This window comes from Notamacropus eugenii, chromosome 4 (genome assembly GCF_028372415.1).
Source record: "Notamacropus eugenii isolate mMacEug1 chromosome 4, mMacEug1.pri_v2, whole genome shotgun sequence".
Taxonomy (NCBI): Eukaryota; Metazoa; Chordata; class Mammalia; order Diprotodontia; family Macropodidae; genus Notamacropus; species Notamacropus eugenii.
Window position 1 is genome coordinate 469,020,907 of NC_092875.1, and position 16,178 is coordinate 469,037,084.

At 40.4% G+C, this 16,178-nt stretch overlaps 1 protein-coding gene across 3 annotated transcripts in view; it reads left to right on the forward strand.

Annotated features, from left to right (window-relative positions):
- The window catches only part of ANKDD1B (ankyrin repeat and death domain containing 1B), a 73,385-nt gene that overhangs the window by 10,912 nt on the left and 46,295 nt on the right, over nt 1-16,178 (forward strand). For all 3 annotated transcript variants that reach the window (XR_011966513.1, XM_072606374.1, XM_072606375.1), the window contains exons 2-5: nt 4,179-4,282; nt 8,375-8,473; nt 13,417-13,515; nt 13,620-13,724. Coding sequence is in view for 2 of the 3 variants with exons in the window: in XM_072606374.1 (XP_072462475.1) it covers nt 4,179-4,282; nt 8,375-8,473; nt 13,417-13,515; nt 13,620-13,724 (407 nt within the window). In the remaining variant the exon portion in view is untranslated. The remainder of the gene's footprint in view (nt 1-4,178; nt 4,283-8,374; nt 8,474-13,416; nt 13,516-13,619; nt 13,725-16,178) is intronic.

The following is a 16,178-nucleotide window of genomic DNA, read 5'->3' on the forward strand; positions in this document are numbered from 1 at the left end:
ATGGAGAAGAAGCATGGCAGAGTGAATAGAAGGCTATCTTAGAACCAGAAAGCCCTAGGTTCAGGTCCTACCTATGACTAAAACTGGCCCTGTGACCCTGGAGAAGTCCCCTGGCCCCTTAATGCTCAAGGCTGTTCTCTAACATGCACACTGGAACACTGACAGGAGTTTCCCTACCCAGGAGGTCCCTCTACTAGTAAAATCACAGATCTGGTCCCTATACTACATGAGCTATATATACAACATGGCGACAGGTTGGGAGAGGGTGCTCTGTTATCTCCTTTGTTTTTTGGAATTCCCAGCTCCCTTCAAGGCTCAGCTCAAGTGTCTCCCCTGGAAGAGGTCTTTCCCATCGCCTCTAGCTGTCAGTGCTTTTCTCCCTTCCTGCATAATGAACTTGCATTCATTTTGTGCGTATTTTGTATTTATTTATCTGTGCCACTAGGTAGCCCAGTGGGTATAGTGCTGGACTTGGAGTCAGGAAGACCTGAGTTCAAATGATCTCAGGCACTTACTAGCTGGGTGACTCTGGGCAGGTGACTTAAAAATAACAACAAAAATCTGTTTGCCTCAGTTTCCCTGATTGTAAACTGGGGATCCCAATAGAACCTACATCCTACTACAAGAGGGGCAGCTAGATAGCACAGTGGATACAGTGTTGAACCTGGAGTCAGGAAGACTCATTTTTCTAAATTAAAATCTGACCTCGGACACTAGCTGTGTGACCCTGGACAAGTCATTTGACCCTATTTGCCTCTCTTTCCTCATCTACAAAATGAGCTGGAGAAGGAAATGGCAACCCTCCTCCGGTATCTTTGCCAAGAGAACCTCAAATGGGGTCATGAAGAGCAAAGCTCGACCGAAAAATAGCTGAAGAGGTCCCACTCCAAGTGTTACTTTGAGGATGAAATGAGACAATATCTATACAGTGTTTAGCACAGTGCTCAGCACATAGCATTCAATAGGAAAGGAAGTCTGTCCTTCCTTCCTCTCTTCCTCCCTTCCTTTCTCTTTCTTTCTTTCTTCCTTTCTTTCTTCCTTCCTTCCTTTTTTCTTCCTTCCTTCCTCCCTTCCTTTCTCTTTCTTTCTTTCTTTCTTTCTTTCTTTCTTTCTTTCTTTCTTTCTTTCTTTCTTTCTTTCTTCCTTTCTTTCCTTCCTTCCTTCCTTCCTTCCTTCCTTCCTTCCTTCCTTCCTTCCTTCCTTCCTTCTTTCTTTCTTTCTTCCTTTCTTCCTTCCTTCCTTCCTTTCTTTTGGAAAAATTATACTATTTGCAGTTCTAAGTCAATCAGCTCCCATTAATTCCCCACCACTATTCTCAAAGTACTGAACGATGAACTATGAGGGACATAGCAAAGTCACAGTCTCTGGTCTCAGGTATCTTTCACTTGTTTCTCTGGCCTTTAGCCTGGGAAGGGGGTGTTTGCTTTTGGATCTCATGTTCTCTTAGTTCAAAGGTCAGCCTACTGTGGTCTGCTGTCTGTTTTTATATGGTCCATCAGCTAAGCATGGTAGCCTGTGGGCTATACAAATACAGGCATAGGCCAGAATTGGCCCATGGGTTGTTGTTTGTTGACTGCCATCTTGGTCCATGGAATTGAGCGTGTCACTTTCTCTATCAAATAACAAAATACTGAAAATGCTATATTAGTTTAATGTAGACATTCATAAACTTTTTAGTTCCTTGGATCCCTCTGGTAGTCTAGTGAAACCTACTTTTGGTAGTTCAATGACCACTCTCAGAATAATGGTTTTTAAAATGTATAAAATAAAATGTATAAGATTAGAAAGGAAGCTAATTATGATGAAACATAGTTATCAATTTTTTTTAAAAGTTCATAGATCTTAGGTTAATAACCCCTGGTTCAATGGAGCCAGTGACATTTGGGTTGTGAACCTCTTAGGTGGGGCACTGGAAAGAGTGCTGAACCTGGAGTCAGGATGACTCATCTGTATGAGTTCATATCTGGCCTCAGATACTTACTAGCTGTGTGAATCTGGGCAAGTCACTTAATCCTGTTTGCCTCAGTTTCCTCATCTGTAAAATGAACTGGAGAAGGAAATGGCAAACCATTCCAGTATTTTTGCCAAGAAATGCGTCACAAAGAGTTGGGCACAACCAAACAACAACAATCTTCACATTACCAATTGGGCTGTGTTAGGAAAGGAGCCAAGATTTCTTTCTTCAGGAAAAGATGGAGACCACTCCTGAGGCCACAGGATCTCACAGTTTCTGAATTCTAAGGAAGGCAACTTGGCCATTCCAAGAGCATCCATGGAAGTCCTTCCAGGTGAGGGATAGAAGAAATCTGAAAACTTTGGAGATGGCAGGATCAAAGAAAGTAATGCCTTCAAAACTGAGTATGATTTTTGGAAAAGAGTGGATCCATGGAATGATTTCCTGAGAGGAATCATGTTGAGAACAGTACTCTTAAGTAAGCCCTTATTATAAATATCCACTGAAGATGAATTTATCATCCTAGCTGATATCTAGGCCAAATTAGCTGAAGTTTACAGGATTATAGGATTTTTGCTTTAGAAAACATTTTAAAAGTAATGTATTCTTGTCTCCTCTTTAAACAAAGAGAAAAGGAGGCACAGAGAGAGATTAAGTGACTCGTTGAGGGTCCCACAGATAGTATCAGAATCAGGAATCAAACCTACAGGTCCTGATCTGAGCTCAGCAGCACTCTCCATTATACTATCCTGCCTCTCAAAAACCATTCCCTCAAACCAATGAATGCCCTCTATCTCCCTTCTTTTTCATAATAATAGATGATATTTTTAGAGTGCTTCAGAATTTGCAAAGCGCTTTATATATCTTATCTCATTTGAACTTCTAAATATGTGAGGTGGGCATTAAATTGATCCCCTCTCATTTTACGTTTCAAGAAACTGAGGCTCAGGCAGGTTAAGTGATTTGATCATGGCCAAACAACTAGTAAAGTATCCGAGGCAGGATTAGAACCCAGGTCTTTCTGACTTGCAAGTCCAGCATGAGAGCTCAAATACCAGGATGCCTCCCTACGTTAAGAAGAGTAGAACTGCCTCAGTTTTACCAAGAGGCAGTTTTTAGTGTCATCAAGAAAAGCAAAATGATCCCAGAAGTTCTTTCCCACCATACCAGAACACAGAAGTGTCCCCAGTTAAGGTGTTCAGTGACCAGTGCCTCCATCTGGCCAGCCCCAAGTCTTTGGACAGTACATGGCTGTAGGTCACCCTGCTATGGAATAAAACAATAAAACATTAGGAGTCACAGATGTTGCTTGCGTTTATGCAATGCAGTGTTTTGAAAACAAAGTTTCTTCCATCCCTAGCCTGGAGGCATTTTTTTTTTTTTTGCAGGTGATTCTTTTCTCTTGGTCAGTTTATGTAAGTGAAGCAGAATTCCTCCCCTTTCATCTGGGCCAAAGTAGTTATCAACAATCTCCCTCCTCTTTCCCTCTGCTCCCCTTCCTGTCCCTCCCCCAACGAACAGGGGCTCTCATCTGATGTCTCTGGATGGAGAATGCATTGACATCTTCTGGGTGGTCTGATGTGCCGTAGTTTTTGCTTGATGTTTTGGAAAGGGTGAAAGCAGACAGGAAAGAAGGAAGGAAGAAAGAGAAAAAAAGAGAAAAGAAAGAACAGATAAAATGAAAGGAAGGAGAGAAAGAAAGGAAAAGGAAAGAAAAGGGAGGAAGGAAGAAAGGAAAGAAGGAAGGAAAATTCATTATTCTAAATTACAAGAAGGGAAGGCTATCATCTGAGTTAAGCATACTTAGGTAAGTTTGCATCCAGTAGAATACAAGCTGCTTGAGGGTGAACCCTAATTCTCTTTTGGTCACTAGCTCCCCAGTGAAAGGTGATTTGGCTAGAGCACTAAGTCTGGAGTTTGGAAGATCTGGGCTCAAATAGCACCCCTGACCCTTACTAGTTAGGTGGTCTTGGGAATGTCACATCACTTCTGCACTTAAGACATATCTACCAAGTCATGATTGAGTTGTGATCTGCATCAGTAAAGAGCTTTCTTCTGCAGGGACTTCCCCAGGCTGGCAAAATCATAGATCTTTCCAGTATCTGCAACACCTACCACAGTGCCTTGCATATAGATCATGCTTCATAAATGTATGTTTAAATTGGATTATTTTTTTTAATAGCCTCAGTCTCCATTTCTCATCTGCACTTGCTTCCTCCTCCAGTGTTGCCAAATGAGAGATGCTTTCACCATGCTGCTAAAAGAAACAATCTGGATATCATGGAGAAGTTGGTTGAGGAGAAAGTAAACATTAATGCCATGAACAGTGTGAGTATAGACAATATGTATGGTAGAAAATAATTGATAGTAGTGGCTGAGATAGACCAATTCTCTCAGTAGTCCTGGAGCAAAGATAACACCCCCGGAATTCCACCCCTATATTTACAATTGCTTTCTGGCTCTCTCCACCAAGATGAACACCAAAACCTTTCATTCTGAAACTGAGCTCATGCTATCTAAAACTGAATTCATCCCTTTCCCCCTACCTCTGCTCCTTCTAATTTCTTCTTGTTGATAGTACTACCACAGTTCCCAATTACCCAGGTTCACAAATTCAAGACATCTTTGATTTCGAAACTCTTAAATCTAGAAGTGAAAAGCACTCCTCGGAGCCCACCTACTCCAACCTCTTTCATTTCACTGATGAGGAAGCTGAAATCCAAGAGGTTAAATGATTTGGGCAGGGTCACATGGTAGTAAGGATGGTAGTTGGGATTTGAAAGCAGGTCCTTTGACGCCATGTTGTTTTTACTGCCTAATGCTGTCTATACTCCTTCATCTCCCACATCAGATCATGCCAGCTGTCTGTCAGTTCTAGCTCCACATCTCACCCCCCCTTATCCAGATCTTGAATTACCATCATAGCTTCATAATTAGTGCTCTTACCTTTCGTAGATCCTCTCTCCAACTGATGCTTTGCCCTACAGCCATAATAATCTTAATCACTTACTCTAATCACTCAGGAACTTTCAGGAGCTCCAGATTATACACTAAATAAAGTATGAAGTCTTGACCGTGGCATTCAAGGTCCTCCGCCATTTGGGTTCAGCCATCTTGTCTCATTTATTCTACTCTGACAGCCCAGTGAAACTAGGCTTCGTGCATGTTCTCTTTCTCTCCTGCCCCCAAAAGCTGACATGCTTTTTGCTTACATGAGCATTGCCTGGCATGGACAATCCCCACCTTAGCTCCCCCTGTTGGAATCCCACTCCTTCCTTAAAAGCCCAGCTAGGGGACCACATTCTCCTTGAAGCCTCTCGTGACACCCCCACCCTCAGGGGAAAGAAGTTGCTCCCACTTCAAACTTCTCAAAGCACCCTAGCCCTATCCTTTGCTCTCATCACCTCCTCCTTGTATCACTGGTTTGTCTATTGATGTTTCTTTCCACATTAAAGAACAGCTCCTTGGGAGTTGGGTCCCCTGGTAATTCTCTTTGTACACCCTTGAACAATGGGAAAAATTGGATACAATTGATATAATGGACTATATTGATGTGGGTACTGGAAAGTGAGCTGGATTTGAAGCCAAGAGTCCTGTGTTTGAGTCTCTGCTCTGACACTTACTGTCCATCTAGCCACAGACAAATCTTTCCAGTTTTTTCTTTTTGTAAAATAGAGGCATTCATATTTGCCCTAGAGACAGGCAGAAACATGAATGTATTGGACCTTCAAGAGCTATATAAATGTTAGTTACTTTTACTAATAAAGTTTGTTGGTTGAATTGAAAAGGTGAAATCAAAAGGCACTACCTCCCTGGGTATGCGAGTTTATCTCATCTTTGGGCAAGGATGTAGGATGTTTGCTTGCTTTTCAACCTTCTCTGCCTAACTTCATCCATTGTGGGTATGTGGTCAGTCAACAGGAGATTAGAAATTTGGATTCCAGTCAGCTTATCATTTGGGCCTCTCAAATTCTGGAAAGTCAGAACATCCTTGTCTACTTGATCTTAGTTGATTTCCTTCCATGGAATGTCACCTGTAGCTAGTTCCTCCAAAGTTGAAATTTTTAGAACAAATGACTTGTTTAATAGCATTGTTGTTGGGTTGTTGTAAACATTCCTTTCTGGGTAGAAACTTTTCATTTAAGCTCCTATCTCCCTGGTGATAACCTGGTGAAACCTGACGGTTTCGGAGAGAGGAAGGGCAACAGGAGATGGCTACATGGGTTCATTGCTGCAAATATGGGTTTCCTGTTTCCCTGGATTTCCTGCAACTCTTCTTTATGGAGATCTCTGGATATTCCTAGTGATATTTCTGAAAGTAGGACAGGGACAGGGGAGAGAAAGGACATGGCTAGGGCCAGTTGCTTAGGAGAGTCTGTGGGTGTATTTCAAGAGGTGTGTCGGTCTCTGTGTGTATGCACACATATATGTACATATGTATTGGTGTCATAGAAACTAAAATTACAGAGTACCAAATGTTGTTTGCTGCTGGCAGCTCCCATAAAAATGGATAAGCTTCTTCCTCTACCCACTACGGAAGTTTCATTTTTTTTTTGTAGGGGAGGGACAAGATTTGTGTTTTTATTAGAATGTGAAAACTAGTGTAGAAAACTCATTCTATGTTTGCAGATCAGTGACTTGTAAAACTCATTTGAAATCTTAGTGAGCTGTATGGAGTCAGATCACCAAGAAGATGAAGGGACTTGGCCATGGTCACACTGCCTATATCTGTCTTGGACATGCCTTGAACCAAGGTCTTTCTAACTCCAAGGCTAGCTCTTTCTACAGATTTTTCTTTTTCTTTCTTTTCCCCTTCCTGGTCGGGACTTCTGATTTCACTGGTGTAAGGAACACCCACTTAGGAAACCCCCTTTACCCATACAGATCACCAGATGCCCTACAACTAAAGTCTTAGAGAACTGCCTGGCACACTGAGGGATGGAGTGATTTGCTCTGGGTCAAACAGCTGGTATGTGTCAGAGGCAGAATTGTACTAGGTCTTTCTGACTCTAAGGCCTTATTTTCTGTCTACCACTGCCTTGCTGGCTTTCATGTGGGTTCCTATGAAGCATTAAAGTTAATAAGTAGCTGCCCTTGGAGGTAGGTAGGTGGTGGCATTATAAAAAAATAGCCTAAAATATTTGTTTCAAAAGCTTTGTCTTAATTTCCCTCCTTTCACAATAGTAGGGGGTTGGAGGGAGAGGGGGACATAAGTATAGGTTAGGGGGAAAAAAAGAAAAAGAAAAGAAGCATTTTAAAAAAAATGTATAGAAGAAAACAGTAGGGAAGGAAGGCCAGAGAGAATCAGGCAAGTAAGAGGGCTTTGAAAGTCACATGTTAGGCAGACAGACAGATAGTGAGATAGAGACATAGATACGTGTATATACACACATATGTAAACTGCACATAATCAAGATTTAAGGTTTCATGTATAATCCTATACTTCGATTATTCTTTATATGGAAATTCCTCTCTTATTTTGGTGTTTATAATAAATTCATTTTTTTTAAAGTAGCCTAAACCCTAGTCTGTGAGGGACATCTAAATACTTTTCCATTTATCAATCCACTGGGTAACAATGATGCCCTCCTTAGACTGTGCATTTTAGGGTTGGCTCCCCACCTAGGTAACAGGCATAATGTATGTTCTGGGGGAAAATTTTTAAAAATTATAAATTTTATAGGCAAAACAAACTGAAGAGAGAGTGTTTAAAAAGGATTGCCCAGGAGATTTTCTGCCACGTATTTCCATTTTTTTTTCTTTTATGAAAATTCTTAACGTCTATCAAGGATTCGTGCTAATAAAAAGAAACAGCATCTGTTACAAGCTAATGTTTTTTGTTGTATTACAAGAATGACTGGTTCTGCATGGGGTTTCAGCTCTTCTATTAAATTTTATATTCCTTATGTTTCTGGCAAACATCCCAGCGAGCTGTAAAGCTTTCCAATGTTATGTGAATCCTAATGCATTTTGTATTATGCTGGAAATAATTCATAGTACTTTCAAGGCAAACCAAAAGAGCAGAGCTGAATGATTTAAAAAATATTTTTTATGGATAGCTTTTGTTTTTCACATTACCGCAGTTTCTCCCAGGATCCCTTCCTTTGCTTCCTCTAGAGAATCATCCCATGTAACAAATAATATTTTTAAAGAGAAAAAAAGGAAAAGGAGGAAAAATTGAACATATATATATATATACATACATATATATATGTACGCACACACACACACATTAAGATCTCTGAGCAAATGTTAGACTCTCCAGAAATGAGAAAAAATCTTTTTAAAAAGAGTAAATCCTGTTTTGATGAGATGATAACTAAAATTTTCGTTTCCAGCTGTCTTTTAAAAAATGCATGTTTTTCTTCCTTCCCATAACAAACCTCCAGTAAGCATTTCCTACCAACTGTATTCACTTAGATGAAGCGCACAGCCCTGCACTTCGCTGTGGGTGGAAACCATTTATCAGCAGTCAATTTCCTTCTCGATCATAAGGCCAGAGTGGACATTGCTGATAAGGTAAGCTCATCTTCACATAACAATTGTTTGGGACACTTCCTTTCAAACTAGTGTAGTTGAACAAGAAAAAGCTACTGATGAGAGAGAGACAGAGAGACAGAGACAGAGACAGAGAATGCTTTCTGCCTAACAATCAATATCCTTTTAGATAGTGGTGGCTCCATATGAGGCTTATTTGCAACATACACATGTAGATACGAAATGAGGCTGGCCTTTATATGCAGAAATTACACTCCTGACCATTACAGACAGAACAATGCTTTGAACTGTTTGTTCAGTGATGCTGATGAGTTCCACAAGGGACCCCTGGGACCAATGGCATACATTTGCAAGAGAGCAAATAGTATAGTTTATGACTATTGAACAAACTGAAGCAAACTAGTTCACACAGGGACTGAACCTATGACTTTGCTCTTGAGATAAAAATATTCCAATAACCTGAGCTAATAAACGACAGACATGCCTGCTTACATACACAAAATGACCCTCCCACAATGCTTCCTGCGCACTTACCCTATTTTTCCTTCATATTACTGCTCCGTACCAGGTTTAAGGAACTATTGTGTGTGGGGAAGAGGAATGATCCTGTATAATGCTTACAAAATTCATGGGATTGAGAACTGGAAGGGACTTTTATGATAACACAGTCTAAAACCCTTCATTTTACAGAGGAACAAATTGATGCCCAGAATGGCTTGCCCAAAGTGGCATTGATAGAAAGAAGAGCTTGAATGCAATGGAGACTTTCCTATGGGATAGTAGAAAAACAACTGGCTTTGGAGTTGGAGGACCTGAGATCAAATTCCCTCTCTGACAGTTATGGATTGTGTGACCATGGGCAAGTTGATTTGCCTTTCTGGGCCTCAGTTTCCTCATCTGTAAAATGAGGATATGAGTCCGACATGAGACTTCTGAGCTCCATCCCAGCTTCACATTCGTGATTTTCTAACGATGCTATACTATGGCCCTCTACTGGAACAGTGGGGATGTGGGGCTGATACCAACTTGCAGAGAAGAGTAGTACGAAATTATAGCCCATTTCATTGCTCCACATAGTTTAGTTTGTTTGCGAACTGTAGTATAGACCAGTCTATAGGCCAGTCATGAAGATTTCTCTTGATTTTACTCTGGGGTTATCTTTTCCTTCTGTTTTATTCTTTTTTTGCCTGATTGTCTATAACATTGCTGACAAAAACATATAATTGAAATAACATTGAGGAAATAAGCATTTTTGGTATATGAATACAGGCCATACCCTCCATTTATATGGAGGTGAATAGCTGCATTGAAGGTTGGCATTACCAAGGAGCAGTATCTATAGTATCAGGAAACATTTCTTGTTTATCTCAGCTTTCATAATCCTGTTCCCAGGAGACTTTGCTAATGACTTGCAATGAGAAAAGCCTGCTTTCCCTTTTTGGTGTTGGAAAATGTTGCAGTTGTTGATCCAAGTCTTAATGTATCTATATTTTTATAAGTAGATGTAGAGACTGGATCAGTTCTACTACATTATTTAAATTTGGTGCTGGTCTCTGTTATCTTGAGTAGTCAGTTATATTCCATCAATAACAGAGAAGACTTTTCCTGGCTTGTTTTCACTTTGGAGTTTTTTCAAAATATATATTTATCTTTTCCTATAAATGCAGTATATTCCTGGCAAGTATTACTATATCATAAGTTAAAAGATAAAATATAATTCCTATCAGGTGAGATATAGAGTAATTTCCTATATATTTTATTTCCCAGGCAAAAAAAAAAAAAGATGGTCAATTTTAGTACTTTTATCATTAATCTAATTACTCTTAGGGACATGAGCGTATAAAGAGCTTAAGTAAAATGTATAGGTAGATTACCATCATGGATGGACTGTTCTGGCAATTAATTATGAACATTAAGCCCTGTGTGACTTAGCCTCCTAATGAGTATCTCCACTTCACATCAGTCCTCTTTCATCTATTCACATAAGTGTATCTTGGCCCAGGCCTCCTCACCTCTCTCACCTGGACTGTTACAATAGCCGGTTTCTCCACTGTGAAATCCATTCTCGGTGAATAGCTGCCAAAGCAATTTGACCAAGTCACTTCCTTGTGCAAGACATTCTAGGAGCCTCCTGTTGCCTCTAGGATAAAATGCAGACTCTCCTGTTTGGCAGACAAGACCATTTACAGTCTTACTCAAGCCTACCTTTCTAGCCTCATTAGCTGTGTATATACTGTGGGTGTGTGTGTATACATACACATATATGTATATGCACATCCTATATACATATGTACATATATGCACCATGCATCCAGCAATGTCTAATTTCTCCTTAAAAGAGTCAAATCAAAACATCTTAGTAATTCCTTGATGTAGATGGATGACATCCTTATTTAATTCCACTAAAATAGTTCCATTATTATGAGGAATCCTTCTCCAAAGATATGAAAATGAATATCTTCTCAAAATGTTTTTAAATACATAAAATTCTTAATGTATGCCAAGGAAAGATAGAGATTGAAAGCTTTAAACTTGAATCTAGAAGTCACAATGAACCAACAGATGAAGTTATGTGGCAGGACCAGGTTTCCCCTATTTCTTACAATAGGGATTAGTTTTCCATAAAAGGTCTGCAGCGGATAGAGTGCCAGGCCTCGAGTCAGGAAGGCCCAAGTTCAAACTTGGCCTCAAACACTTACTAGTTGTGTGATCCTGGACAAGTAACTCAATCTCTGTTTGCCTCAATTTCCTCAACTGTAAAATGGGAATAATAATAGCACCTACTTCTCAGGGTGGTTGTGAGGATCAACTGAAATAATATTTGTAGAGCACTTTGCATAATGACTGGCACATAGTGCTATATAAATGTTAGCTATCATTATTATTTTATATAATACAGTATAACAATAGCTAACCCATGCTCTCCAGGCTCATGGATTTTGTATCTCACCAAACCATATGCAACTTGTTAAAGTTTCTTCTGAAGTTGATGGTTACAATGTTGCTGTATGCTTTGTATAAGGTTTTCCTATTTCTGCTCACTTCACCTTGCATTAGCTCATGCAAGGCTTCTGAGGTTTTTCTGAAACCATCCTACTCCTCATTTCTTATAGCACAATAGTGTTCCATCACAATCGCATACCCCAACTTGCTCAGCCATTGCCCAATTGATGGGTATTCCTTCAGTTACCGGTTCATTGCTGCCACAAAAAAGGGTTACTACAGATACCTTTGTACTTATAGGTCCTTTTTCTTTGATCTCTTTGGAATTTAGAGTTAGCAGTGGTATTTCTGGATCAAAGGGTATACACAGTTTTATAGGCCTTTGGGCACAGTTCCATATTATTCTCTGGAATGTTTGGACTATAAATTAGGTTATTTTATTAAACATGGAAAGGAGGAGACAACTATGATAATGTAAATGGTCAATAAACATTTATTGATCATCTGCTTTGTGCCAGACACTGTGCTAAACTCTGGGGATACAATGAGGAGCCAAATGAGCAGAGCCCAAGATAACCTTGTATACAGTAATAGCAATATGGTTTTAAGAACAACTCTGAGTGAATGGTTATTTTGACTAGCATAAATACCCAAATTAACTATAAAGGACATATGAAGAAAATAGAGAAAGAATTGATAAATAAAAGTATGTACAGAATAATTTTACACACACACACACATACACACACACACATAAGTCTATTTGTGTCTAATGGTAGCAATCTCTAGGGTGGGGGGGAGAGCAAAAAAGGAAGAAAAAGAAATTTATATAACTTTGTTATATGTTTAAAAGGAAAAGCAAATTGTACATAATAGATTTGCAGTTTCATATGTAGTCATCTTTTTTTTTATTAAACTATGTTATGAAAATGCCTATTTTATTCCATAAATTAAAAATAAAATAAAGGGGGAAAAGATAATCCATGCTCTCAAGGAGATCATAATCTAAAGGGGAGGCAACAGAAAAAAGCAGCTTCTGTACAAATCAGCCATGTACAGGATAAAGGAAATAAACAGAAACGACAGAAAACGACAACTGAGCTCAGATTACTTGCAATGAACAGTGTTGCTCCCAGAGAACAATTGATGAAATGCACTTCCTTCCTCTTGATAAAGAGGGGCAGAAGTACTGGTTGCAAAGATTGCACGACTAGTGAATGTGCTCATTATGTCAGTTTTGTTTAGCTCTTTATTACAAAGGTGGATTCAATGTAGGGGGAGAAACTATATCAGGCAAAGACAATGATGCACAAAATAAAAGATCTCAATCACAATTTTCTCAAAAGAAAGGGAGCAAATAGAGGAGGTGCCTTAAAGAAAGAAGATGCAAAAGAAGAAGTTAAAAGACCTGAGCATTTCAAGCCTTTTCAATCAAGAGAATGGTAATGTCATCGATAGATAGGAGGAATGCCTTTATGAAGTGGGGGGAAAACCAGACACATAACTAGACAAAGATCTGTTTAGGAGATGGTTTTCCCTTGAGCATTGATCCATTAGAGATATTTTTAAGTCTTTGAAGGCACATTGGCTCTTTCCATTAAGAACTCAATCACCTGGAATTCCAGAGCTGATGCTCCCTCAGCTGTAGAGCATTAGCCCATGTCAGGGCTGCCCTGGAGGCAATTCACTCCATTCCTTCCTATTAAATCTACACAGATGAAATCTGGTTAAAATTTCCACCAAGGGCCAGAAGCCTTGAAGGGGAAATGAAAGGGAGCAAATGTCAGAGAAAGTCAACATATATTCTGAGAAGCAGGTCTGGCTTATGTGGCAGCTTGGTAGGTAGCCTGGTGAGCCTGGCAAGGGATCCTTTCCATCTTTTCCCAAAAGCATTCCTCCACTGTCTGAACTAATAGCAATCCAGGATTTCATTCATGCTGGCCTGAGTCAGATGGCAACATGTTGGGGTACCATGAAATAAAGAATGCTCATATCTGTCTCTCGTTGATTTTTTTTGGAAGCATGGCTTGACTGTCCTTCACCTTGCAGCCTGGTCTGGGGGTCTAGAAATCATGCTCATGTTAGTGAAAGCTGGAGCTGATCAGAAAGCCAAGACTCAGGTATGTTTGTTCTAGCTGGTCTAGAACTTGTATAATAAGCATGTGCTATAATGATATTGGGAGCTTCTGCTCCCTAATCATTGCCTCAATTTGACTTTCTTTAGGATGGGATGACTATCCTTCATTTTGCAGCTCAGAACAATAACATGAGAATTGTGGAGTATCTTATTCAGGATCTACATCTTGAAGACCTAAATCAACAGGATGAGGTATGTGTTTAGCTTCCCATGGGCCTGACCATGCTCTCTGTACAACTAGAATCTGTTGGATAGCCACAAATGGACCCAAACCTCTGTGTTAGCAGAGCTGGGACTGGGAACTGGGGGTTAAGGAAGGGTAGGGTTGCCAGGGACAGGACCCTGTAGTATAGCCATAGATTGGGGTCCATCACAGGAGGTCTGAGGGGGCCAGAAGGGATAGCTCAGGGATTCTTAACCTTTTCTGTGTCATTGACTCCTTTGCAATCAAGTGAAGTGTATAAACCCCTCCTAAGAATATTTTTTAATTCATGAACATTAAAATGCATAAGTATGTCTGTATATCTGTCTGTCTGTCTGTCTCTCTCTCTCTCTATATATATGTATGTATATACCACACACACACACACACACACACACACACACATATGCACACATATACAGTGAATGGGTTAGACTAGATCAGGGATGGGGAACCTGCAGCCTTTAAGCCACATGTGGCTCTCTAGTATGGCCACAAGTACTAGGTCCTCAAGTACCCTTTGACTGAATCCAAACTTTGCAGAACAAATCCCCTTAATAAAAGGATTTGTTCCATAAAACTTGGACTTGGTTAAAAGGCTGCACCCCAGGACCTATAGAAGGCCACATGTGACCTCGAGGTTGCAGACTCTCCACTTGGACTCGATGCCTTCTGAGGTGTCTTCCAGCCTTCGTCTATGGTACCACCCAAGGCAGAGGTGCATTGCCTGCCCCTGAATACAGCCTGATGCTTGCAGCACTGTAGTTTAGTTCCCGTTCTCCTAGCTGGGGTTGTGCTTTCATTAGTTAGCATCTGAGGTCTGTGAGCTGAGTTTGAGCACCTCAAATGCTGCTTTGAGTACAGTCTTCAGTTAATTTATTATAGATGTTTTGCCTTTGCTCAGTTTAAAAGGGATTGTGAAATCAGGAACATTTTGTTCATAAGCTTAATCAGATAGAAAGAGATCTGTCACCTTCACCCCTATCCTAGTGTAAACAGAAAATAATAGGAGGCAGGATATTTACCCAGAACTAGGAAGGTAAAGAGAGAGGTGTTTGCCTAGAGGGAGCTCCCCATGCTACAGATTATACTGGAGATAAATAGCACTTTAATAGGAACCTTCCCCCGCTGGAGAGTTTGGGTATGGGTAAGGAGTGATGGGACAGTCTAGAGGTCCCTCCCAATTCAGTAATTCTCAGTTGCTTTACTGGAGGGAGTGCAGAGAAAGGGAGCAAATGTTTAAATACGTGTAGACATTCTGGATCAGTGTGCAAACTCCCTGCTGGTTCTAGAAAAAGAAATGTGCAAAAAATATTTGAGGAAAGACATAAGGGAGGGCCTGAGGGGATGTCCATGTAATCACAGAGCATTGGCAAATGTTTATAGGGCTTTACAATCTTGGGTCAGATTCAGAGAATGGGAGATTCAGCCGGCCCCAAAGAGGAAAGATGTGTGAGGTCTTGGAGGAGGGAGCCTTGTGGAGGGGGAAAATAACGAGGGCAAAGGTCTCTGAGAAGAAATGTTAGTTGTTTTATGGAGCTGAGGCTAACGGTCAATATAGCGATCGATCTAAGCAGAGGATTTTCCCAGGAAATGGGGTGAAATTGTCTAGAACTCAAGTCCATTACAGGGAGAAGGCAGTCTCCTCCGGAGTCTGCGGAAGAGTCGTCTTGGAACAGACGCTGAATACGTTTAGTGACGTGTACATTGTGGAAGGAGATTTGAACATTTTTAAAAGCTTAGGAACAGCACGTAATTTAAAGCCCAGAAAGATTTCAGTCGGGGGAGAGGGAGGAAGGGCAGATAGCTTGGTGAAGCGAGGGTAACTACAGATTCCATTTTTCAAACAACGTAAATTAAGTCAAACACTTTAACCCCAGTCAGAAAGGGCAGAGCTGACCCAAAGGGCGTCTCATCGTAGTTGACCTGATGACACTTTAAAGTTATTGTATTATGCTACAGACATCTTTCCCTTAGTTTGAAATACACGCACACCCTCTCATTCTACTACCTCCCTCACATATGCATGTCTAGTTTTGGAATTAAAGGAGTGGATTTAAAATATCAGCTCTGTTACTTCCTCTGTGACACTCAGTCATTTTCAGTTGTGTCCAACTCTTTGTGAACCCATCGGGGGTTTTCATGGCAAAGATACCGGAGTGATTTGCCTTTTCCTTCTCTAACTCATTTTACAGATGAGGAAACCAAGGCCAACAGGGTTAAGTGACTTGCCTATGCTACAATCTAGTGTTTCAGGTCAGATTTGAGTTCAGGAAGATGAGCCTTTCAGATTGTGGGTCTGACACTCTGTGTATTAGGGCTCCATCTACCTCACTTTGGGCAAGTCATTTCACCTTGGGCTTGGATTTCCTCACCTGTAGGAAGATGGGGCTGGCCTAGATGACTAAGTTTTCTTCTGGTTTTTGAACCCAGCCTATACTAAT